The following is a 23,663-nucleotide window of genomic DNA, read 5'->3' as shown; positions in this document are numbered from 1 at the left end:
GCAGGCCGTCCACTCCAGTGCCATGTCTGGCCTCAGCAGGCCTGGGTCAGGGAAGGGCAGGTGGCTGTACTTCAGCTCATTTCTCCCTGGCAGAGGGGTAGACTCCATTGCTCTGCAGGCCCCCTGGTGAGGGGAGGGCAGGCGCTCAGTTCTCTATACATGGGCTTATGGACTGTAACTTTTACTTTTTTGGAGAAAGGGTCTTACTCTATCACCCAGGCTGGAATGCAATGGCACGATCATGGCTCACTGAAACCTCTGCCTACCGGGTTCAAGGGATTCTTGTGCCTCAGTCTCCGGAGTAGCTGGGAGTACCATGTACCACCACACCCAGCTAATTTTTTTTCTTTAATTTTTAGTAGAGACGGAATTTAACCCTGTTGGTCAGGCTGATCTCGAACTCCTGACCTCAAGTGATCCATTTACCTTGGCCTCCCACACCTTGGGATTATAGGTGTGAGCCACCTCGCCCGATGGTCTTTAACTTTTCTTTATCATACAGAGATTGGGGGTTATTGGGCTACTTTTTTCTTAGTGATTTCTGACTCAATTGCATTTCGGTCTGAAAACATGAGTCTGTCTGTATGAGGTTGTTGAAACCTGCTTTCTGGCTTGATATAGTCAGATTTTGCAAATGCTGTATGTGTGCTTGAAGAGAATGTCTGTTCCCTAATGGCTGGGTTTAAGGTTCTAAATATATGTTTTAGGGCCAGGCATGGTGGCTCATGCCTGTAATCCCAGCACTTTGGGAGGCTGAGATGGGTGGATCATCTGAGGTCAGGAGTTCGAGACCAGCCTGGCCAACATGGCGAAACCCATCTCTACTAAAGACAGAAAATTTAGTTGGGTGTGGTGGTGGGCGGCTGTAGTCCCAGTTCTTCAGGAGGCTGAGTTAGGAGAATTGCTTGAACCCAGGAGGCGGCAGTTGCAGTGAGCCAAGAACATGCCATCGCACTCCAGCCTGGGTGACAGAGTGAGACTCCGTTGCAAAAAAAAAAAGAAATATATTTGCCTTAGATCAGTAGATAATGGATGCTAATTATGTTGTTCAAGTTTCTAATACCTTTACTAGTATTTGGTTCGCTTTGATTAGTCAGTTTCTGAGAGACTTGTGTTAAAATCTCTCATTTGGTTACAAATTAATCTCTTTCTTCTTATAATGCCAGATTTTGCTTATTTGAGACTGGGTTGTCAGGTGCACATTTGTTCTGGTTCTTCATAGTTTTCTTGTGAGATGTGCTTCTAGTTATTGTGTAATAATCCTCTTATCCCTGTCTACACTTTTTGCTTAAAAGTGTATTTATGCTGATCTGGGCGGCTCTTTTTTTTTTTTAGTATGTATTTGTTACGCTTTTCTCTATTCCTGTTTTTTTAAAAAATATAACAGTTTTATGATGACATAATTAACCTATACAGTTGAGCCATTTTATTTATTTATTTATTTAGAGACAGAGTCTCGCTCTGTTGCCCAGGCTGGAGTACAGTGGTGCGATCTCAGCTCACTGCAACCTCTGCCTCCTGGGTTCAAGCGACTGTCCTGCCTTGGCCTCCTGAGTAGCTGAGACTACAGGCGCGTGCCACCACACCTGGCTAACTTTTTGTATTTTAAGTAGAGATGGGGTTTCACCATGTTAGCCAGGATGGTCTCAATGTCCTGACCTCATGATCTGTCCACCTCGTCCTCCCAAAGTGCTGAGATTATAGGCACGAGCCACCTTGCCCAGCAAAGCCATTTAAAGTATACCATTCAGGCTGAGAGCTGTGGCTCATGCCTGTAATCCCAGCACTTTGGGAGGCTGAGGCGGTGGATCACCTGAGGTCAGGAGTTTGAGATCAGCCTGGCCAACATGATAAAACCCCATCTCTACTAAAAATACAAAAATTAGCCATGGTGGCAGGTGTCTGTAATCCCAGCTACACAGGAGACTGAGGCAGGAGAATCATTTGAACCCAGGAGGTAGAGGTTGCAGTGAGCCAAGATGGTGCCACTGCACCCCAGCGTGGGCGATGAGATAGAAACTGTGTCTCAGTAAATAAATAAATAAATAATGTATACCATTTGTGGCTGGGTGCAGTGGCTCAGGCCTGTAATCCCAGCACTTTGGGAGGCCAAGTTGGGCAGATCATGAGGTCAGGAGTTTGAGACCAGCCTGGCCAGCATGGTGAAACCCTGTCTCTACTAAAAGTTTAAAAAATTAGCCAGGCACTGTGGCATGTACCTGTAGTCCCAGCTACTTGGGAGGCTGAGGCAGGAGAATTGCTTGAACCTGGCAGGTGGAGGTTGCAGTGAACCGAGATCATGCCATTGCACTCCAACCTGGGCGACAGAGCAAGACTCTGTTTCAAAAAAAAAAAAAGAAAAAGAAGAAAAGATACCATTTGTTATTTTTAGCACATACAGAGTTGTGCAACCATCACTATTATCTGATTCCAGAACATTTTCCTCACTCCAAAAAGAAATTCTTCTTACCCATTGGCAATCACTCCCCATTTCTTCCTCGTCCTCCCAGCCCCTGGCAATCACAAACGTACTTCTGTCTCTATGGATTGGCCTATTCTGAACATTTCATACCAATGTAATAATACAATACATTGGCATTTGTGTCTGGCTTCTTTCACTTAGCATGGTGTTTTTATTTTATTTTATTTATTTTGAGACAGAGTTTGTTCTTGTTGCCCAGGCTGGAGTGCAATGGCACAATCTCGGCTCACTGCAACCTTTGCCTTCCAGGTTCAAGTTTTCTCCTGCCTCAGCCTCCTGAGTAGCTGGGATTATAGGCATGCACCATCACACCAGGCAGCTTTTGTATTTTTAGTAGGGATGGAATTTCTTCATGTTGGTCAGGCTGGTCTTGAACTCCCCACCACTGGGGATCCACTGCCTTGGCCTCCTAAAGTGCTGGGATTACAGGTGTGAGTCATCATGCCTTGCCCTTTTTTTTGGTGACATAGTGTTTTTAGCTCATCTATGTTGTGGGATATATTAGTACTTCATTCCTTTCCTCCTCGTCCTCCTCCCTCCTCCTCCTCCCTCCTCCTCCCTCCTCCTCCCTCCTCCTCCTCCTCCTCCTCCTCTTCTTCCTTCTTCCTTCTTTCTTCTTTCTTCTTTTTCTTCTTCCTCTTCCTCTTCTCCTTCCTTTTTAGACAAGCTCTCGCTCTGTCATTCAGGCTGGAGTGCAGTGGCGTGATCTTAGCTTACTACAGCCTTAACCTACTGGGTGCAAGCAATCTTTCCACCTCAGCCTCCCAAGTAGCTGGGACTACAGGTGCATATGCTGACACACCTGGCTAATTTTTGTATTTTTTTTAGAGACGGGGTTTTGCCATGTTGCCCAGGCTGGTCTTGAATTCCTGGGCTCAAGCAACCCTCTCACCTTGACCTCCGAAAGTGCTGGGATTACAGGCAGTACTTCCTTTCTTTTTATGCCCAAATAATATTCTGTTGTATAGATCTACTATGTTTTATTTATCCATTCATAGTGATACATTTGAGTTGTGTTTCTACTTTTTGGCTACTGTACACATTTGTGTACACATTTTTTTTGTGGGTATAGGTTTTCAGTTCTTGTGGGTATATATCTAGGATTAGAATTGCTGGATCATATGGTAATTCTCTGTAACATTTTCAGAAACTGCTCGATTGTTTTCCATGCCTATTGCATCAGTTCACATTCCTACCAGCATGTGTGAGGGTTTCATTTTCTTCACATCCTTGCCAATACTTGTTATTATCTGTCTTTCTGATTGTAGTCATCCTAGTGGGTGAGAAGTGGTATCTCATTGTCATTTTGATTTGTATTTCCTTTGTGCATTAAGATGTTGCATGTTTTTTCATGTGATTATGGCTCATTTGTATATAATATGTTGAAGAAATGTCTTTTCAGATCCTTTGTTTTACAATTGGCTTATCTTTTTATTATTGAATTATAAGAGTTCTTTTTAGTTAATTTAACACTTTTAGAGACAGGATCTTACTCTACTGGCCAGCCTGGCTTTGAAGTCCTGGGCCCAATAATTCTCTGGCGTTAGCCTCTTGAGTAGCTAGGATCACATGGGTGTACCACTGTGCCTGACTTATATGAGGTCTTTCTATAGATTCATGTTCCTCATCAGATATATGATTTACAAATATTTTCTTTTATTTCTTCACTTTTAATCTCTTTGTAATGTTTTAGGTCTGTCTTTTGTAGACAGTGTATAGGGGATTCATCATTTAAAATCTAATTATAGGGTCCTGGTCTTTTAGCTGGCAAGTTTATTCCCTTTACATTTATTGTAATAGCTAGATATGTGGTGGATTTCTACTGTCTTATTTTATCCTTTATATTACCCTTCTCTTTCCTCCTTTTTCCTCCTTTCCTGACATCTCATGGATTGATCAAATTTTCTTTATATCTATATATTTTTTATATCTCCTCTTTTCTCCCTCAACTCATTTGGAAGGCTTATAGTCAATTCTATTCTGTACTCTTAAATTTTTCTGAATAATATGAGGACTTTAGATAGCTTTAGTACTAACTCACTTCCCTTTCATCTGCCATGTTGCTATTGCCCAGTATTTTAGTTTCAGTTTGTTTTTACTTTCCCAAATTTGTTGTTATGCTTATTTCTAAATCTTTAATCCTTTTTCAGATCTCCTCACGTTCTTACCAGTTTGTGTTTGCTTATTTGTTCATCATTGCTTCGTTCAAATCCTTCCTAAAGCACACCTTTAATGGGGCTTTCGGCACATTTTCGGGAATGGTAAATTCTCTCACTGCTTGTTAGTTCTTTTACTCTTGAATAGTTATTACAATTCTATATGGGATAGGGATCTTCCCTCAGCACTTTGAAGATATTCTTCCTTTTTTATTTGGCATTCATTATGCCAAGAAGGCTGCTGTTGGTGTAATTGCTGCTCCTGTGTAGGAAATTTCTCATTTCTGTCTTTTCTCACATTGAAAGACTGCTTTTAAGACATTCTCTTTGTCTTTGGTGATATGTGGCTTCACCACAATGGAGGGTATTTTTGTTTTGTTTTTAGAGTGACATTTTTATTTATCTGTGTGTGACTCACTGTGATTCTTAAAGCTGAATATTTATGTTCTGCATCAATTGTGGAAAAATTCTCATTCTCTCCTTGAATATTTTCTTTGCCCCCATTATGTTTATTTTCTCCTTCTGGAATTTCTCCTTCTGGAATTCCTATTACTCATTGATTGGTTCGTTCATCCAGCAAACATATATATATATATCTGTAAAGCCTGCTGAGTATCAGATGCTGTCCCAGGCATTGGGGACACAAGCAGTGAACCAAAACAGCTGAAAGCTTCATTCGTGGAGTTTGTATTCCAGTATGGAATACAGGCAATCAACAATAAACAAAAATACGTGTTGTTCAACCACAGACTCCAAATGCTCTGAGGAAGAAAGCAGAGTACAAGGTTAGCAAAACATGGGGGCTGGCACGGTTTTTATATCTTGTGCTTTTTTTTTTGTTTATTTGTCTGCCAGGCTTTTTGAGTAATCCTTGGATCAAGCTTCCATGTATCTTTTCTTTGCACAGCTGTTTTTCAAACCATTCCCATTTGTATTATTTTGCATGGCTGTGTCACAAATTGCTGCATCCATAGTAGCTTAAAACAGCACTCACCGTGAGCTCACAGTTTGGGGCCGACGCCTGGCGTGGTATTTTTGGGTGTTCTGCTCAGGATATCACAAGGTTGAGGGCACCAAGGTATTGACTAGGTTGAGTTCTCATCTGGAGGCCCTGAGGAAAAGTCCACGTCGATGCTCACTCTTCGTTGTTGGCAGAATTCAGTTCCGTGAGGCTGGAGGACTCAGGTCCCATTTCCTTGCCGGCTGTCAGCTGGGTGCATTGTCAGCCACAGTCCTGCCATGTAGCATAGTCTGTCTTCAAGCCAGCAATGGTGAACAGAAACCCTTCCATGCTTCGAATATCTGACTTCCTTTTCTGTGACTGGCCAGAGAAAAGGGCTCATGTGGTCAGGTTAGGCCTACTCAGGTCCTTGCTCTATTTTAAGCTCACCCGTGCCACAAAACGGAAGCTGTTCTGGGGAGTCTAGTCCATCGTCTTCACCATCCAGGGGTTTTTGCAGGGCATGGACACCAAGGACCAGAAGTCTTGGAGCACATCTTAGAATTCTGCAATGAAAATGTTAATGATTGTGCATTTCATTTCTTTTTTTTTTTTTTTTTGAGACTGGGTCTTGCTCTGTCACCCAGGCTGGAATGCAATGGCGTGATCTTGGCTCACTGCAGCCTCTGCCTCTGGGTTCAACCGATTCTCCTGCCTCAGCCTCCCTAGTAGCCAGCATTATAGGCACCCACCACTACACCGGGCTAATTTTTGTATTTTTAGTAGAGATGGGGTTCACCATGTTGGTCAGGCTGGTCTCAAACTCCTGACCTCAAGTGATCTGCCCACATTTCTAGAAATTTTATCTGTTTATTTTTTTCTAGGTTTGAGGGAGTCTTATTCTTTCCCTGTGGATTCTCTTCCTTCTTTTTCTTTTTTCTCTGTCTTTGGTCACTCTAGATATATTTATTTCAGAGCAAGCTTTTTCAACCTGTGGCCCATGGGCCAAATATGGCCCAGGATGGCTTTGAATGTGGCCCAACACAAATTATAAACTTTCTTAAGACATTTTGAGATTTTTTTTGGTGATTATATGTATATAACCAATATGTATATATGCATATCATATATATTTCTCTCTCTCTGTATATAATATATATGTATTTTAGCTCATCAGCTGTCATTAGTATTTAGTGTATTTTATATATGGCCCAAGACAGTTCTTCTTCCAGTGTGGCCCAAGGAAGCCAAAAGATTGGACACCCCTGTTTGAGCGTCTCTGATGCTGTCCTGTTACCCCAGGGTGCTGGTCTACTTCCTGTGTGTCTGCTGGTGGGGGTGTCATTGTTTTCTGGGTTTGGATTGGTGCATCCTTGGGTGACTTTTATCTGCAGGAGCCCGGTGTCCTCTGGGGAGTGGGAGTGTCGCCCCTTTCGTTTCTGGAGGCTCAGGCCAGGAGGCTTCACAGGCAGTCCGTTCTGGGAGCCGTTTTATGATGCTGTTTCTGCCTAGGGTGGCCCAGTTCAGATACCACCCACATGAGGACGAGGCTTTGGGTGTGGGTTCCTGACAGGAGACCTTCTTTTCCCTGATCCCATGGTGGAGACGGGCCTTCTCGCTCCCATGGTCGGTGGCTAGAACGTTCTTTCACAGAGACCATGGTGTTGGAGGCCACTGGCATCATGCCACTTCTCTGCATCTTTTGGGCTTGAGGCCTCACCTGTCCTGCCTGGGTGTCGAGACACAGCCAGTTCTAAGCTTTCCAGGCCTCTTCCTGGTGTCGGATCACCCCTGCCTGGGTGCCAGCTCCTGCCTCCCTAGCTTCAGTTTCCCCTTCCCTCCTGTCACCTGGTGATTTCCTTCTCTTCTTGGGAACTCATCTTCTGTGTGCTTTTTTTTTTTTTTTTTTTTTCCTGGAAACAGGCTTTTGCTCTGTCACTCAGGCTGGAGTGCAGTGGTGGGATCTCAGCTCATGGGAGCCTTGACCTTCTAGGCTCAGCAGTCCTCCTGCCTCAGCCTCCTGAAGAGCTGGGACCACAGGTGCGTGCCACCAAGCCCAGCTAATTTGTTGTCTTTTTTGTAGAGATGAGATCTCACTATGTTGCCCAGGCTGGTCTTGAACTCCTGGTCTCAAGTGATCCTCCCGCCTTGGGGGAGGATCCTCCCAAAGTGCTGGGGTTACAGGCTTGAGGCACTGCACCCAGTTGAGGGGAGTTCTTTTTGGTGTCAGCTGTTGCACTCTGCAGAACATGTGAATGGTGGAAAACCAGAGTCCTCTCTGCTTTCTGGGACCCCGCCCCACACCGTGAACCTTCTTGTCTTGCAGAGGAGGTGCTTCCTGAGAAGGAGAAGATCCTGGACAAGCTGGAGCTGAGCTTGATCCACAGCAGAGGGGATGGTGCTGACTTCAGGCCAGGTCTGGGGCTCTTCTGTGTTCTCTGCCCATGCCCTGTGGTCCCTTGAGGGTGCCCTCTGGACCCTGTTCAGCCTCCCACAGTCTCCCAGGCACCGTCCCCTTGGCCCCAGACCTGATTGAAGCTAGCATCTGGGAGCCTGGACTCGCCAGCCCCTCAGAGCCAATGCCAGGGGACAGGCTCCCCTCCTCTCCCCTGAGCCCTGCTGTGCCCAGCCGCTGAGAGAGAGAGGAGGGCTGGTCATAGAGCCTGGCCTGGGGGATTTGGGGCTCAGCCAGCAGCTTTGCATACCCTAGGCACTGGAATGTTCTGGAATAGTTGTCCTCAGATCAGCCCCCTCAGGCAGCTCTGTGTCTTTGAACTTGAACTGCACTTTCATACTGCTGTCCTGCCCTGCTCCTGGGTGGTCCTGATGTGCTGGGGGAGGAGCACTGGACCTGGAGCTAACCTCCCTGCTCAGGACGGCTTGTTAAAAACTCTTCTGCATGGCGAGCCCCCTGAGGACAAGGAGATATGCTTTCTACTTGCCTCCTGGGTCCCAGTTCTTGGCAGAGAGAGGCCCTGGGTACTGCTTTTGGGATGGATGAATGAATGTGATATGTCCCCAGCAGATGACACCAAGGCTGAGGATAAGGAGCCCATTGAAACACAGCAAAATGGTGACAAAGAGGAAGAGGACGAGGGGAAGAAGGAGGACAAGAAGGGGAAATTCAAGTTCATGTTCAACATTGCGGATGGGGGCTTCACAGGTACTGGGCCTGGGGGGTGGGCAGAGAGCTGAGGCTTCCTGACTGTGGGTCCCAGGAGTCTTGACCAGTGGTGACTTTATACTAGAGTGTGACTGGTTGCTAAAAGTCCATTGTCTAACCTTTCTTAGCAACACTGGATCACCGGACCTCTGGGGGTGGAGGCAGGGGCAGGAAGGGAGGGAGCGGCTGTCCAGTCCTGCCTGTGTGTCACAGCCGGGGCAGTTCTCATCCTGCTCACCTTGGCTCGTTTCCCAGAGTTGCACACGCTGTGGCAGAATGAGGAGCGGGCTGCAGTGTCCTCGGGGAAAATCTACGACATCTGGCACCGGCGCCACGACTACTGGCTGCTGGCAGGCATTGTGACGTATCCTTGGCCAGGCCAGGCTGGGCAGGCACTCACCTGTTCTTCTGTGGACCTTGGGCAGAGTGCTCTCAGGGCTCCAGGGAAGCCTTCCTTGCTCTTCCTCACTCTTCCATGCTCTTCCTTGCTCTTCCTCAAGTCTGGCGGTGGCTAGAAATCCTTGGCATTGCTGTGTCGCCCGCTCCCTGCCACTGTCATTATGGTTTCTTCCCTGTGTGTCTCTGGGTCCAGATTTCCCTCTTTTTTTTTTTTTTTTTTTTGAGATGGAGTTTCACCCTGTTGCCCAGGCTGGAGTGCAGTGCCTCAATCTCAAGTCACTGCAACCTCCACCTCCCGGGTTCAAGTGATTCTCCTGCCTCAACCTCCCAAGTAGCTTGGATTACAGGCATCTGCAACCACATCTGGCTAATTTTTGTATTTTTAGTCGAGACAGTGTTTCATCCTGTTGGCCAGGCTATTCTCGAACTCCTGTCCTCAAGTGATCCACCCATGTCAGCCTCCCAGAGCGCTGGGATTACAGGCGTGAGCCACTGTGTGCAACCCTTTCCTTCCCTCCTTCCTTCCTCCCTCCCTCCCTCCCTCCCTCCCTCCCTCCCTCCCTCCCTCCCTCCCTCCCTTCCTTCCTTCCTTCCTTCCTTCCTTCTTTCTTTCCCTTTTCCCTTTCCCTTTCCCTTTTTCCCTTTCCCTTTCCCTTTCCCTTTCCCTTTCCCCTTCCCTTCCCTTCCCTTTCCTTTCCTTTCTTCTTTCTTTCTTTTTGACATGGAGTCTCACTCTGTGGCCCAGGCTGGAATGCAGTGGTGTGATCTCAGCTCACTGCAGCCTCCACCTCCTGGGTTCAAGTGATTCTTCTACCTCAGCCCCTCGAGTAGCTGGGATTGAGGCGTGTACCACCGCGCCCGACTAGTTTTCGTAATTTTAGTAGAGACGGGATTTTGCCATATTGGCCAGGCTGGTCTCGAGCTCCTGGCCTCAAGTGATCCACCTGCCTTGGCCTCCCAAAGTGCTGGAATTACAGGCATGAGCCACCACGCCTGGCCCCAAATTTTACTCTTCTTATGATGATACCAGTCATTGGGTTTGGGGTCCACCCTCATCAGGTATGACCCTTTCTTAACTTGATTACATCTGCAAATACCCTCTTTCCAAAAAAGGTACCCATTCTCAGGTGCTGGGGCAGGACTTAAACATATCACCCAGGTTTTTGGGTGAAGAGTTAACCCTCTGAAGCCCCGGGCTGTGTCTGGTGCACCCAGGGCACCCGTCAGTGTCTGCTGATGCTGTCGCTATCCTGTTGTCGATATGCTCATCTTGCAGCTGGGCTTGAGGACTCACCTGAGAGTGTACAGCCAGGATGCCGACCCCCGGCTGGCCCCTCCCCCTGCCTGAGCTACCTCCTCCTACAGCCCCACCTCTTCTCATGGCCAGGTTTGCCCTTAACAGTGCCCCACCCAGGCACGGCTACGCCCGCTGGCAGGACATCCAGAATGACCCAAGGTACATGATCCTCAACGAACCCTTCAAGTCTGAGATTCACAAGGGCAACTACCTGGAGATGAAGAACAAGTTCCTGGCCCGCAGGTTCAAGGTCAGTTTTCTGCAGGGCCAGGGGCTACAGCGGGCAAGGAGGGACAGGTGTCAGGAGGGTCCTGGGCAAAGGAATTTGAGAGCAGCCACCCCCACCATATACCTGGGTCACACTGCCAGGAAGCAGTCAGTAAGTCCATCAACTAACAGTGGTGGCTTCTTGCTCTGGCCCCAGCTGGGGAGTATCTGCTGCCCTGGGTTGATGGGTACAGAGAACCCAGCTTGGCGACAGCTCTAAGAGTTGGCCGCGGCCAGGCCAGGGTGGGCAACAGATGGGAGTATGTCCTGTTTCTCTCCTTTCTGCTGGGAGCCTTAGCCTGGGGTGGGTGCTGATGGAGGATGGAGGGTAGCCATTCAGGGGGAGGGGCTGGGCCAACTCTGTCCCCCTCCCCCAGCTGCTGGAGCAGGCACTGGTCATTGAGGAACAGCTCCGGAGGGCTGCCTACCTGAACATGACCCAGGACCCCAACCACCCCGCCATGGCCCTCAATGCCCGCCTGGCTGAAGTGGAGTGCCTTGCTGAGAGCCACCAGCACCTGTCCAAGGAGTCCCTTGCTGGGAACAAGCCTGCCAATGCCGTCCTGCACAAGGGTGAGTGAGCCCTGCTCCCCGCAGTGTGGCCCATGCAGCTTCCTCCTGCCTGGCGAGTGCTCTTGGCTGTAGGTAAGGGCACTCTGGGGTAGGGGCTGGGGACAGATGTCAGCCCAGAGTGCAGTGGACTTCTGGGCCAGCATGGGACAGTCCTGTCATCAGACTCCTCATCTCCACTGCAAGGAAGCAGGCTGCTTGCATCTCCAGCCTGTTTCTCAAGCCTGCTCTGTGTAGGCCATGGCCCAGACTATCAATACAGAAAACCATGAAACTGTAAAGGCTTCTGAGTCTTGACAGTGTGCCTTAAATGCATTGTGTCTTTTTTTGTTGTTGTTTTTTGAGATGGAGTTTCACTCTGTCGCCCAGGCTAGAGTGCAGTGGTGCGATCTTGGCTCACTGCAACCTCTGCCTCCTGGGTTCAAGCAATTCTCCTGTCTCAGCCTTCCAAGTAGCTGGGACTACAGGCAACACCCTCATGCCCGGCTAATTTTTTGTATTTTAGTAGAGATGGGATTTCACTGTGTTGGCCAGGCTGGTGGCGAACTCCTGACCTCAGGCAGTGCATCCGTCTCAGCCTCCAAAAGCTCTGGGACCGTGAGCCACTGTGCCCGGTCGAATTGCGACTTTAGCCCTGGCAACATCCATTCGCCTTGAGCCTTCTCACCAGCCCTGTGCGGGAAGGGAGGACTGACCGAGATCTCCGCTGATTCAGACCTCTGGTGCTTGCTGCACATCTCTGCTGGGTCACGGGGCACACTTCTGCTCTTGGGGCTCCCGGCTGGCCGTGGAGGGTGGCCCTGTGGCGAGTTGCTGGACCCATCCCTGTGCCCTGCAGTCCTCTCTGGTGTGCTCCGACCCTGTGCCTAGCTGGGCCTGGGACTGCAGGCCTCCCCGAGGACCCTTGGGAGGGAAGCCCTGTGTCGGCCAGTGTTTCTGGCTTGCTTGTCTACAGCCTGGAGGCCCCTGTCCAGCCCTGAGGGACCCCTGGGAGGAGTTCTTTGGAAGCTCCTGCTGTGTCCCCACTTGGCAGTGTGGCCTGGTAGCCGGGGAGGGCCCGGTGCACAGCACCCCCTGGTGCCCACTTCTGGCCAAGTGCAGTCATACACCCTCACAGATAAGCCCCAGCTCTCCTGCTGTATCCCTGGCACAGCCTTCCATCCCTCCACCCCTCCATCCCTCCATCATCCCTCCACCCCTCCATCCTTCCATCATCCCTCCACCCCTCCACCCCTCCACCCCTCCATCCCTCCATCATCCCTCCATCCCTCCATTATCCCTATCCCTTCATCCCACCATTTTCCCTTCATTATCCCTATATTATCCCTCCATCCCTCCACCCTCCATCCCTTCATCCCTCCATCCCTCCTTCATCCCTCCATCCCTCCACTCCTCCATACCTTCATCATCCCTCCATCCCTCCACCCCACCATCCCTTCATCATACCTCCATCCCTTTATCCCTTTATCTCTCCATTCCTGCACCCTGTCATTCCTCCACCCCTTCATCCCTCCATCTCTTCATCCCTCCATCCCTCCATCATCTCTCTATCCCTCCATCATCCCTCTATCCCTTCATCCATCCATCATCCCCATCTCTCCACCCCTCCATCATCCCTTCATCCCTCCATTCCTCCTGCCTTCATCTCCCTCCATCATACCTCCATCATCCCTCATCATCCCCCATCCCTCCATCATCCCTCCATCCCTCATCATCCCTCATCCCTCATCATCCCTCCATCCCTCCATCATCCCTCCATCCCTCCATCATCACGCCACCATCCCTCCATTCCTCTATCCCTCTATTATCACTCCATCATCCCTCCATCCCACCATCATCCCTCCATCATCCCTCCATCCCTCCATCACACCATCATCCCTCCATTCCTCCATTCCTCCATCACTCCATCATCCTTCCATCATCCCTCCATCCCTCCATCATCCCTCCATCCCTCCATCATCACTCCATCATCCCTCATCATCCCCCATCCCTCCATCATCCCTCATCATCCCTCCATCCCTCTATCATCCCTCCATTCTTCCATCCTTCCATCATCCCTCCATCCCTCCATCATCCCTCCATCCCTCTATCATCCCTCCATCATCCCTCCATCATCACTCCATTATCCCTCCATCCCTCCATCATACCTCCATCCCTCATGCCTCCATCATCCACCCATCCCTCCATTATCCCTCCATCCCTCCATCATCCCTCCACCATCCCTCCATCATCACTTCACCATCCCGCCATCATCCCTCCATCCCTCCATCATCACTCCATCCCTCCATCATCCCTCCATCCCTCCATCATCCCTCCATCATCCCATCATCCCTCCATCATCCCTCCATCCCTCCATTATCCCTCATCCCTCCACCATCCCTCCATCCCTCCATCATCCCTCCATCCCTCTATCATCCCTCCATCATCCCTCCATCATCATTCCATTATCTCTCCATCCCTCCATCATCCCTCCATCCCTCCATGCCTCCATCATCCACCCATCCCTCCATTATTTCTCCATCCCTCCATCCCTCCATCATCCCTCCACCATCCCTCCATCATCACTCCACCATCCCTCCATCATCCCTCCATCCCTCCATCATTCCTCCATCCCTCCATCATCCCTCCATCCCTCCATCCCTCCATCATCCCTCCATCATCCCTCCATCATCCCATCATCCCTCCATCCCTCCATCATCACTCCATCATCCCTCCATCATTCCTCCATCTCTCCATACATACCTCCATCTCTGCATCATCCCTCCATCCCTTCATTCCTCCATTATACCTCCATCTCTCCATCATTCATCCCTCCATTATCCCTCCTTCTTCCCTTCATCTCTCCATGTCATCATCCCTCCATCCTTTTGCCCCTCCATTATCCTTCCATCCCACCATCTCTCTGTCATCCATCCCTTCATCATCCCTCCATTCCTCCATCATCACTCTATTGTGCCATCCCTCCATCATCCCTATCATCCCTTCATCCCTCCATCTTCCCTCCATTATCCGTATATTATCCCTCCATCCCTCCACCCTCCACCCTCCATCACTCCATCCCTCCATCCCTCCAGCCCTCCACCCTTCCATCCCTCCACCTCTCCATCCTTCCATCCCTCCACCCCTCCACCCCTCTATTCCTCCATCCCTCCACCCCTCCACCTCTCCACCCTTCCACCCCTCCATCCTTCCATCCCTCCATCCCTCCATCCCTCCACCCCTCCACCCTTCCATCCTTCCATCCCTCCACCCTTCCACCCCTCCATCCCTCCACCCCTCCATCCCCCATCCCTCCACCCCTCCACCCCTCCATCCCTCCATTTCTCCACCCCTCCATCCCTTCACCCCTCCACCCTTCCATCCCTCCACCCTTCCACCCCTCCATCCCTCCACCCCTCCATCCCTCCATCCCTCCATCCCTCCACCCCTCCCTCCACCTCTCCACCCCCTACCATCCCACCACCCCTCCATCCTACCATCCCACCACCCCTCCACCCCTCCATCCCTCCACCCCTCCACCCCTCCATCCCTCCATTCCTCCACCCCTCCATCCCTCCACCCCTCCATCCTTCCATCCCTCCACCTCTCCACCCTTCCATCCTTCCATCCCTCCACCCTTCCATCCCTTCACCCTTCCACCCCTCCATCCCTCCACCCCTCCATCCCTCCATCCCTCCATTCCTCCATCCCTCCATTCCTCCACCCCTCCATCCCTTCACCCGTCCACCCTTCCATCCCTCCATCCCTCCACCCCTCCATCCCTCCATCCCTCCATCCCTCCATCCCTCCACCCCTCCACCCCTCCCTCCACCTCTCCACCCCCCACCCCTCCATCCTTCCATCCCACCACCCCTCCATCCCTCCACCTCCACCCTCCACCCTTCCACCCCTCCACCCCTCCACCCCTCCATCCCTCCATCCTTCCATCCTTCCACCCCTCCATCCCTCTACCCCTCCACCCCTCTACCCCTCCATCTGGCCATCCCTCCATCCCTCCACTCCTCCATCCTGCCATCCCTCTGCCTCCTGCCACAGTCCTGAACCAGCTGGAGGAGCTGCTGAGCGACATGAAGGCCGATGTGACCCGGCTGCCATCCATGCTGTCCCGCATCCCCCCTGTGGCAGCCCGCCTGCAGATGTCAGAGCGCAGCATCCTGAGCCGCCTGACCAACCGTGCCGGGGACCCCACCATCCAGCAGGTCAGGTTCGGCCTGTGCGCCCCAGCCCGAACCCCCTGGCGTGCCCCTGGGTGGAGGCTGGGTGGGGGGCCTGAGGCCACCTGTGAAGCTGAGTCCTTGCCTCCAGGGCGCTTTCGGCTCCTCCCAGATGTACAGCAACAACTTTGGGCCCAACTTCCGGGGCCCTGGACCGGGAGGGATTGTCAACTACAACCAGATGCCCCTGGGGCCCTATGTGACCGGTAGGTGCCCGTCCACTCTGGGCAGCATGCACACGGGTGCCCGCCGGGCCGGGCCTGCCTGCTGCCGCCGATGCCAGGCAAGCCCGGCTCCCCTCTCTTTCTGACAGATATCTAGCCGTCCTCGAGACTTCCCTGTGCCGCAGCGCTCATTTCCAGCTGAGGTGAGGGCTGCTGGGCCCGCTGTTCCTCCCACCACCCCACTACTGGCCAGTCAGGCCTTGCCACAGTCAGCCCCGCCCTGTGCTTGACTCCTCTCCCTAAGTCCTGGAGACTTTACTGCCTCTGATGGCCCTGGGAGCCACCCTCCTGCCTGGAGCCCCTCTACCCTGCCCCCTTGGCCCTGGGACCACCTTGTGGCCAGTGTGTCTGTCCACTGGGGGGCTGGAGTGGCAGGACATGAAGGAGTCGGTGGACTTGGGTGAGCTCCTCTGTGCACGTGTGCTCCCGTTTCACATGTGTTCCCGGCGGAAGTCAGAGACTGCTGCCCCTGCCTGGAGCCCTGTCCTGCCACTGCTGTCCTGCTGGTGGCAGACATCACATCTAACACCTCACTCCCTGCCTGCGACCAGGAGGGTGGCTGAGGGTTTTGCGGAGGTTATTGGCCAGGAGAGGGGGCTTATTTCAGAGAAACTGCCAGTTCACTCTGGCCTTCTTCTCTGGGGCCTCCAGCCTCCACCACGCTGTGTCTGTCCCTGTGGGAACTGTGGCTTGCCCAGCAGAGGCTCCAGAGGGGCTTCCTGGCTGGCTGTCCCTGCCAGCTGCTGCTTCCTGGGCGCTCTTGACACTCTGGGTGTAGCTCATGGCCTGACCCAGTAGCCTCTGGCTGGGGAGCCCCTGGGCCTAGCTGGTTGTGATGGGCAGTGAGGGGAGCAGCTGCAGGCTGTGAGTGCCACCCTGGTGCCGCTGTACCTGGAGGTCTGGCCGCCCACCTGCGTGACACACTTACTTGCCTTTTGCAGCCATGCCTGCCGGGTCACCTGCCCGATCCCCATGGGAGAGAAAAGCTGCCGCCTTTTTAGGAGCCAGCACCACCTTGGGACAAAAAGGGAAACCGAGTCATGCCATCACATGGAGGACGAGGCCCAGCCCGGCGGGGCCAGAGCCCAGAAGTGCCACGTCATCATAATTCAAGTGTTCTTCCACACAGCGTTGCCCCCACCACCACGCCGGACGTGCCCCTGCCACCTATTCCGACGACTCTTAGAAGAGATCTCGTTATTTGTACATCTTTTGCACCTTCCTATTGAAGACTTGAACACGTTTGTCTTGATAAAAGTCAGATGACGTACGGGAGGTTTGAACCTGCAGTGCTGACATCTCTCTTTACTGATGGGTTCCAGACACAAGGAAGCCCTGGCGCTACCCTGTGGACTCAGCCCAGCTGGGAGGACACGCCCAGTGCCCTGGGAGCCCTCAGCGTCTCCTGCCTGTCCTGTCTACACCTGTGTGACTGCCCCTTCTGCTCAGGCCCCCTGCCTACTTGGAGCCTCCCCGCACCAGGCAGGGCAGGTTGGGGAGCAGCCATCCAGCCCAATGGTGAGACCCGGGCTGACATTTCCTCTCCTTCCTGCTGAGGCTGGAGGCCGCTAGGTGTTTGCTCTCTCCTTGTGGGGAGGAGGATCCTCTGCCAGCAGATGTGTTCCTGGCCCCGTGCGTCTTGAAGGCCCTGAATTCTGTTACCAGTGGGATGCCTGTGGCCCTGGCTGTTGTGTTCATGGCAGGCAGAAACGTGTGACTCCAGGAGGGTGGGCCGGGAGGGTCAGCGCTTGCCTCAGAGCCACTGCTGCATTTGGGGTTTGCCTCCTGCCGGAGGTGTGCTTAAGTGACAGCAGGTGCCCCAGCAAGGAGGGTCATGGTCCCTGAGCTGGCCCAAGAGACCCTGGCCCCGCCCTGTGCCCTGGGATGCCTGCCCCGCCCACCTCTGGGGGTGGAGCTGGGCTGCCCCTGGGGGCCTGGACTTGTCCCATTCTCCTGTCCCTGAGAGGCCTTCCTGGGGTGCTTCCTGCCTGAGGCTGCACCCTTGGAGGGCGTGGGGAGAGCTCTGCCTGGAGGGGACTGGGCCCAGTGCCCTCTGCAGACCCCTCCCAGTTGCCACACTGAGGGCTTGCTGCCTTGTTTCCTGCCAGGAGTGCCCTGGAGTCCCAAAACCATCTTCCCACATGTGGGCTCTTGGAATCCCACCCACTCCCCAACCCCTGCCCCTCCAAGCTGGGGACGGAGACGGGGAGCAGTTCAGGCCCTCCCTAGGCCTGTCTGTGTCTGATCCTCCTCCTGGTCCCAGGTCCGTCTGGAAGGCATTTCTGAGTCTTGAACTGGGAGCTTCCTAGGGAAGGTGCCTTGGGGTGCAGAATCCTGGGAGTGTTAGGAAGGGGTGGGTGTGCCGCAGGGGCTGGGGCTCTGCTCCCCGGGGAGGGCCTGCCTGGGACTGGGTCAGGACTCACTGGCTTGTGTTACAGACAATGGAGAGATTCTCTAAGGCCCAGATGCCTCCCTGATAGTGAGGCTCTCTCTGAACCCCAGAGGGCGGGACCCCAAGACCCTTTCATCTTGGCGCATTCCCACACTCCAGGCTGGATCCAGGTCTGCAAGGCCAGCCCGACCCTGAGGTTGCAGGTGGACATAATGGGGAGAATGCTGGAGTGGAGATGATTGTCAGCAGGCTCACATGCGGCCCGGACTCCGCCATGCGTGGACGGCACCCAACGTTGCCTCCAGGAAGGGCGGCCCTGAACCAGCCGTTTGGTTTATCCACACGTGTGTTGTGTGATCTGCAGTGCCACCCGGCAAAGGCTCCTGGCTCGGGTCACAGGCGAGGTGACCTGCCATAAGCTCACTCCTGTGACCCTGTCCCCAAACAAGCAGTGGCCAGCGCTGGGTTGGCCCTCTTTGGGAGCAGTGCCCACCTCCCTTGGCCCACAGAAGATAGGTCCCTGTCAGCAGGCCTGGAGGTGTGTGGGAGTCAGGGCAGGGGTCCGTGTCTCCACCTCAAGGGCTGATGTTCCCTTCCCTGTGAGCCGCTCCTCCCAGGCAGCCTTGCTCTGTCCCTTCCTCTCTGCTTCCCTCCCAGGCCTTGCCAGGGCTCCCTTCTCCTCTGCCTGGTTAGACTTGGGCACCTAGGAAAGCCTGGCCAGAGCTCCTTCGGGCCCGGGACCCTGCACTGCCTGGTCCAGAAGGGGTGGTGCGCTCCGTGGCTGGCAGCCTGGAGGCCCGGGAGGGGTGGGCTGCTGGAGTCAGAGCAGGTTTGGGGCCGACCAGTTTGGGAGAGAAGAAAAGATCTTCGAATGTCTTCTTGGCTTGTCAATCATCTCTGCCAAAAGTGGTGATGGTGTTATTGGTATCTTTGACATCTTCGGGTTGGGTTTGGTTTTTGCTGCTGGCAGAATTAGGGGTCTGGGGCATGAGTGTGAGCCCACAGTACCAGTCTGTGATTGGAGATTTGCAGCCACTTTATTTAAACCAATGCTGAACAGGGCTTCTGCAGAGCCACCTTTGGGCCACGGTCTTGGAAGGCATTACCCCATGGGCTCAGGTGACTCGGGGTGGAGTGAGCCGGTCTGTGGGAGCCTCATACATGCCTGAGGCGGAAGCAGCATCCTCCTGAAAGCCACCTTTCCGAAGCTCCTGTGTTTCCTGCAAACTTGGCTTCTGCCAGGGGTGGGCCGGACTTTCCCTGCCCCAAACGATCGATCGAAGTCCTCCTGCTTTTGGGAGCTGCCTTCTCAGAGTTCCCCGGGTGCTCCTCCGCCCAAGTCAGGGGCTGACCAAGCCTTGGCCCGGTGACTCCTGCAGCCCTCCTGTCATTCCAGGACACTTGAGGGCCCAAGGAGGTGGACTGGAGAGGAGGCTCGGGGATGTGGGAGCCAGAAGCCGGTGGAGTTGGTCAACTGTGGGTCACTTGGAGCCTCCAGTGTGCACCAGGGTCCGTGGGCAGGGGATGGGGCATGGGTGAGGGCCAAGGCTGGCATGCCACCTTGGTGACCTGGCCCCGTCCCCTCCCGCAGGGCTCTCCTGGGGCAGGCTGGGCATCAGTCGTGGAGGCCGGCTCTGGCCTGTTTTCGTGTCTGGAAGTTTACAGGTTGTGGTGCATCAGCCCAGTCATTGGTGTTCTGTTTTTGTTTCCTTTTTCTTTAGTTTTCAGATTTCTTTTTTTTAACAAAGTATTTTTTTAGGTGCGATAACCCAGAAAGGGCCTGTTGGGTGTGTGTGTGTGTCCCGAATTCCTCAAGCCAAGATTGCAGCCCAAGTACCCTGGAGAGGAGGAAGGGGTCCCACTGGCACGTGGGGTCTGAGTTCAGGGGAGGGAGGGAGCAGACCCCACCGGCCCAGGCCCAGCTAAGAGGGGGCCGACCCCTTTCCCCAGGCACAGTCTACGCTGGCAGAGGGTCCTGGGCTGGGTGCAGGGCACGTCAGGAGTCCCAGCCAGGGTGGCCCTGGTGGGGGTGGGGTCGAGCTTTGGAAGCCGAGCTCCTCTGTGAGCCGTGGCTTGTCCAGTCTTCACCCGAGGGAGACCGGACAGAGACCGAACGACACAATCACCTTTACTTTGTACTCTGTGTGTATGTTTTGGTTTTCTGTGTTTTAATAAATCCTTTGGGAAAGGATTTAATCAAAGAGTTTTTTTTTTTAAGATTCAAGGTTTAGAATGGGAATGCGGGCCATGGCCAGGGAGGAGTGGTGGGGGCTGGGTGTGTCTCCAGAAGCCTTCTTCTCTTGCCTGGAATGGTCATTTCACGAGGCTCAGGGCTCACTGGGAAGGAGGGGAGCCCAAAGCAGGGGTGTGCTGGGGTGAGGCCCCTCTCACCTGCACCCAAACACGCACCGTGAGGGCTTTCCCAGGCCTCGATCTCTGTCCTCATGAGAACAGCAGCCAGCCAGGTCCCCAGAGGGCACAGCAGCCTCCCAGCAAGCATCTCTGACCCTTGGCGCTGATGAAAGGATGTGTTGGGGGTGGCAGGGGAGACACCCACCCTCCGTGGGCACCTGGGCTGACTCACTTGGGAGAGATCTTCTGACCACCCTGTCTGCAACCTCTGTCCCTTGATCTCTCTCTCCACGGGCCCTTTCCAACCTACCGGCCCTCAGCTGCAGGCTCAGGTTTGGGGGAGGCCCCAGCCCCCGGGCCCCCAGCGCCAGCAGCCTTTCCCCCACTCCTCACCCTGGCCCAGCCCTGACCCCGAGGACATGAGAGGAGCAGAAAGTCGCAGAGTCCGATGGGTTTGGGCTTTATTTTGCCATTCCATAAATACGGTGGCTGTGTCGTGGTCTGAGTCTTGTTTGGAAGCTCAAGGCATAGGACAGTCTCTGCCTAGGTAGGGAATGCAATTAGCTGAGGAACCACAGTCGGTTAAAAAAAAGAGGGAAAAAGCACATTATTTACATGATTGGACAAGGACAGAAGATGGGCGGAAGCCGCCGTCACTCCTTGGGACCTGGGGTCTGGCCACAAGGCTGAATGGGAGGGAAATTGGGGGCTCTGCAGCGGCCAGCGCCACCCTTTCTAGACCTTAGCTTTGGCCTTCTGTACTTTCTCAGATGGTTCCACCCAGCACCCCCCTCTGGAGTGGGGGAACCTGGCTCCAAGAGGCAGAGCACCTCACACCCTCGCTGTGGTTTGGTGTGGAGTAAACCAGACACCCAGGAGCCAGGTTGTGGGAAGAGCTGTGCCTGAGGCTGCCTGCATCCTGGTACCAGGGCCTTGGGCCTTGGCCAAGCTCACCAGGGGCCCAGCCTCCCTATATTTGGCAAACTCGAAGCCTTCCGGGGCTCAGCTGCCGCAGGTGTGGCTTGTATTAAGCAGCAGTGACCACCGCGGGCACCACCTCATGCACTCCTCCCTCTTCAAACAGTGGGTGGGGCTGGGGTGGCAGTGGGGATGGGGCCAGCCACCCTCCCTGCAGGCAAGGGCGGGCCACCTGCCCTCCAGCACCACTGGCCACTGCAGGACCCAGTCGTGGAAGGAAGCAGGCGACTCCTACCTGGACCCAGGCCAAAGGCTGGGACCTCTGTTGGGAGAGGACTTCCCCGCCCCACACCTACAGGGCTGCTTCTGGTGAAGCCGGCAGCAGGACTGGTGGAGACCCCAGGAGTTGGTCTACGAGGAGGAGCCAGGGTTTAGACGCCAGGGGCAGCATGAAGGTGGGTTGGGAATGGCAGAAGCTGTGTCCCTCTCCTCCCCAGGGGCAGCATGAAGGTGGGTTGGGAATGGCAGACGCTGTGTCCCTCTCCTCCCCTTGACCCAGCCTCTCCCCGCTGGTTTTGTGGCTTTCACACGTAGCTTCCCAGACCTCGGCCTGGCCAGGATGGGATAGCAGGTCCCTGCAGGATGGCAGGGTGGAGCCTTCTGGAACAGAGGCTCCTCCAAGACAAGTGGGAACAGAGGTGCCCGAGATGAGGTTCGCCCTGGGGGCAGGAGGCACAGGCTTCCCTGTGGGGCCTGCTGGCGAGGGGTGGGGGTGGCTTCGGTAGAGCCCTGCCCTGCACAGTCAGCAAAGCCTGGGTACTGTTTGGGACACAGGCCTGGGACTCTGGATGGCACCTCAGCACCTGCAGACATCCTGGCATCCCTAGCCCTCTGGCCCAAACTGCACAGGGGCATCACTCTGGCTTGCCCTGCCCTCCCTCCCCTCTCCCTAGTCTGTTCCAGGCACTGGGCAGTGGGAGGTGCTAACCCATCCTGGCCATCTTTCCAGGGAGAGGTTCCCCGAGGTCTTTGCCTACATTATTGGGGCTGCAGACCCCCCAGTCCTGGGCACACAGCACAGAAAACCCCAAGGGCCCTTCCTTACTGAAAGGGTCCAAGCATGCTCTCTGCAAAACCCAAGCCCACAACCTTGGCGCACAACAGTGGCCTGGGGCAGAGGGCAGCTTTAAAGGAGGTCTACAGGGGCCAAGAGGAATGCGTCCTTGTGCACAGGGCCCTCCTGCTGCCACGTGTCGTGATGTGGCCAGCAGCCACCATCCAGCTTAGAGTATATGACCACAGGGCCTTCCAGGGCCAGGACAGAGGGGTGGCCGGACAGAGGGGCCTGCCCCACTGTGACCCCTCCCAAGTGCTCCAGGCCTCGCTGGTGTGAGGCTCATCATTGGTGTGTGGATGGAAGACAGTGGGATGCTGAGCTGTAAATCAGACCTCTACACTTTTTGTGGCTCCCAGACTGCAGAGCCAATCCCCCTGGGTCCCTGCCCCTGACAGCAATGGTGGGGGTGGGTGGGGGTCAAGGGCCAGCTAGAGCTTGGTAGGCATGGCCCCTGTTGGGACCCAGTGGGGCAGGTTGGAGCAGAGAAGAATGGGGGAGGAATCTGGGGTCAGGCCCCCTAGACTGTACCTGGAGCCCTTGGCAAGTGGGAGGCAGAGGAAGACCCCCAGTGGGGAGGCCCTGACCCAGCAACCAAGGCTCCGGCAGAGGGGCCCCTCCATGGGCCAGACCCCTCTCCCCCCACACCAGGTAGGGATTCTCAGCAGAGGACAGGCCGGCCCTGCCTGCCCCAAGGACCCGGTTCCTCCTGGCCTTGACTTTGGGACTCGTGGCTGTGGCTGGGAGAAAGCTGGGTGGTCTCTTCTTGGAAGATGAGAGGACGCGACAGGCTTGGGTGGGACGGCTGGAACGTCCTTCCTAACCAATGCTGTCCCCGGCACAGGTGGGACTTCGACATTGTCCGGCGAAGCAGTGGGCGGTGTCTGGCAGCAACTTGGGAGATTGTTTCCCAGTGACATCACAGTGTGGTGTTTCTCTTTGATGCAAACCACACTCTTTACTTGGCTTCGAAACAGCTTAAGCGAGCGAACAGAGACTGGAGGGAACGGGAACTGTCCGAGCAGGTGGGGGTGGCTTAGGATCTGTAGTCTTTTTTGCTGTAGGGTTTATTGCCCAAAATACTATCAATCTCGTGGATAATGGAAGACGACAGCTTTGGAAGGACCTGCATACAAGAATAAGAACGAATCAGAATCTCGCCCACAAGACGGGCC

The 23,663-nt window shown here is 54.0% G+C and overlaps 2 protein-coding genes across 24 annotated transcripts in view; one reads left to right on the top strand and one right to left on the bottom strand.

Moving 5' to 3' along the window:
• The window catches only part of CHD5 (chromodomain helicase DNA binding protein 5), a 75,917-nt gene extending 55,617 nt beyond the window's left edge, over positions 1 to 20,300 (top strand). For 7 of the 18 annotated variants that reach the window (XM_035307495.3, XM_054236849.2, XM_054236852.2 and 4 more), the window contains 9 exons: positions 7,905 to 7,994; positions 8,601 to 8,741; positions 8,997 to 9,105; positions 10,555 to 10,687; positions 11,082 to 11,277; positions 15,310 to 15,473; positions 15,580 to 15,694; positions 15,802 to 15,855; positions 16,654 to 20,300. In XM_035307495.3, the coding sequence (XP_035163386.1) occupies positions 7,905 to 7,994; positions 8,601 to 8,741; positions 8,997 to 9,105; positions 10,555 to 10,687; positions 11,082 to 11,277; positions 15,310 to 15,473; positions 15,580 to 15,694; positions 15,802 to 15,809 (956 nt within the window). In that variant the 3' untranslated portion in view covers positions 15,810 to 15,855; positions 16,654 to 20,300. The remainder of the gene's footprint in view (positions 1 to 7,904; positions 7,995 to 8,600; positions 8,742 to 8,996; positions 9,106 to 10,554; positions 10,688 to 11,081; positions 11,278 to 15,309; positions 15,474 to 15,579; positions 15,695 to 15,801; positions 15,856 to 16,653) is intronic. The other 11 variants (XM_035307496.3, XM_078330185.1, XM_078330180.1 and 8 more) reach the window with 3 other exon arrangements.
• Positions 20,301 to 20,900: 600 nt separating this feature from the next.
• The window catches only part of KCNAB2 (voltage-gated potassium channel subunit beta-2), a 110,129-nt gene continuing 107,366 nt past the window's right edge, over positions 20,901 to 23,663 (bottom strand). For all 6 annotated transcript variants that reach the window (XM_035307538.3, XM_035307541.3, XM_035307537.3 and 3 more), the window contains one exon: positions 20,901 to 23,614. In XM_035307538.3, the coding sequence (XP_035163429.1) occupies positions 23,525 to 23,614 (90 nt within the window). In that variant the 3' untranslated portion in view covers positions 20,901 to 23,524. The remainder of the gene's footprint in view (positions 23,615 to 23,663) is intronic.

Source organism: Callithrix jacchus, chromosome 7 (genome assembly GCF_049354715.1).
Source record: "Callithrix jacchus isolate 240 chromosome 7, calJac240_pri, whole genome shotgun sequence".
In the NCBI taxonomy this organism is placed as follows: Eukaryota; Metazoa; Chordata; class Mammalia; order Primates; family Cebidae; genus Callithrix; species Callithrix jacchus.
Note: the sequence above shows the minus strand (reverse complement) of the source record. Positions and strands in the feature narration are given on the sequence as shown.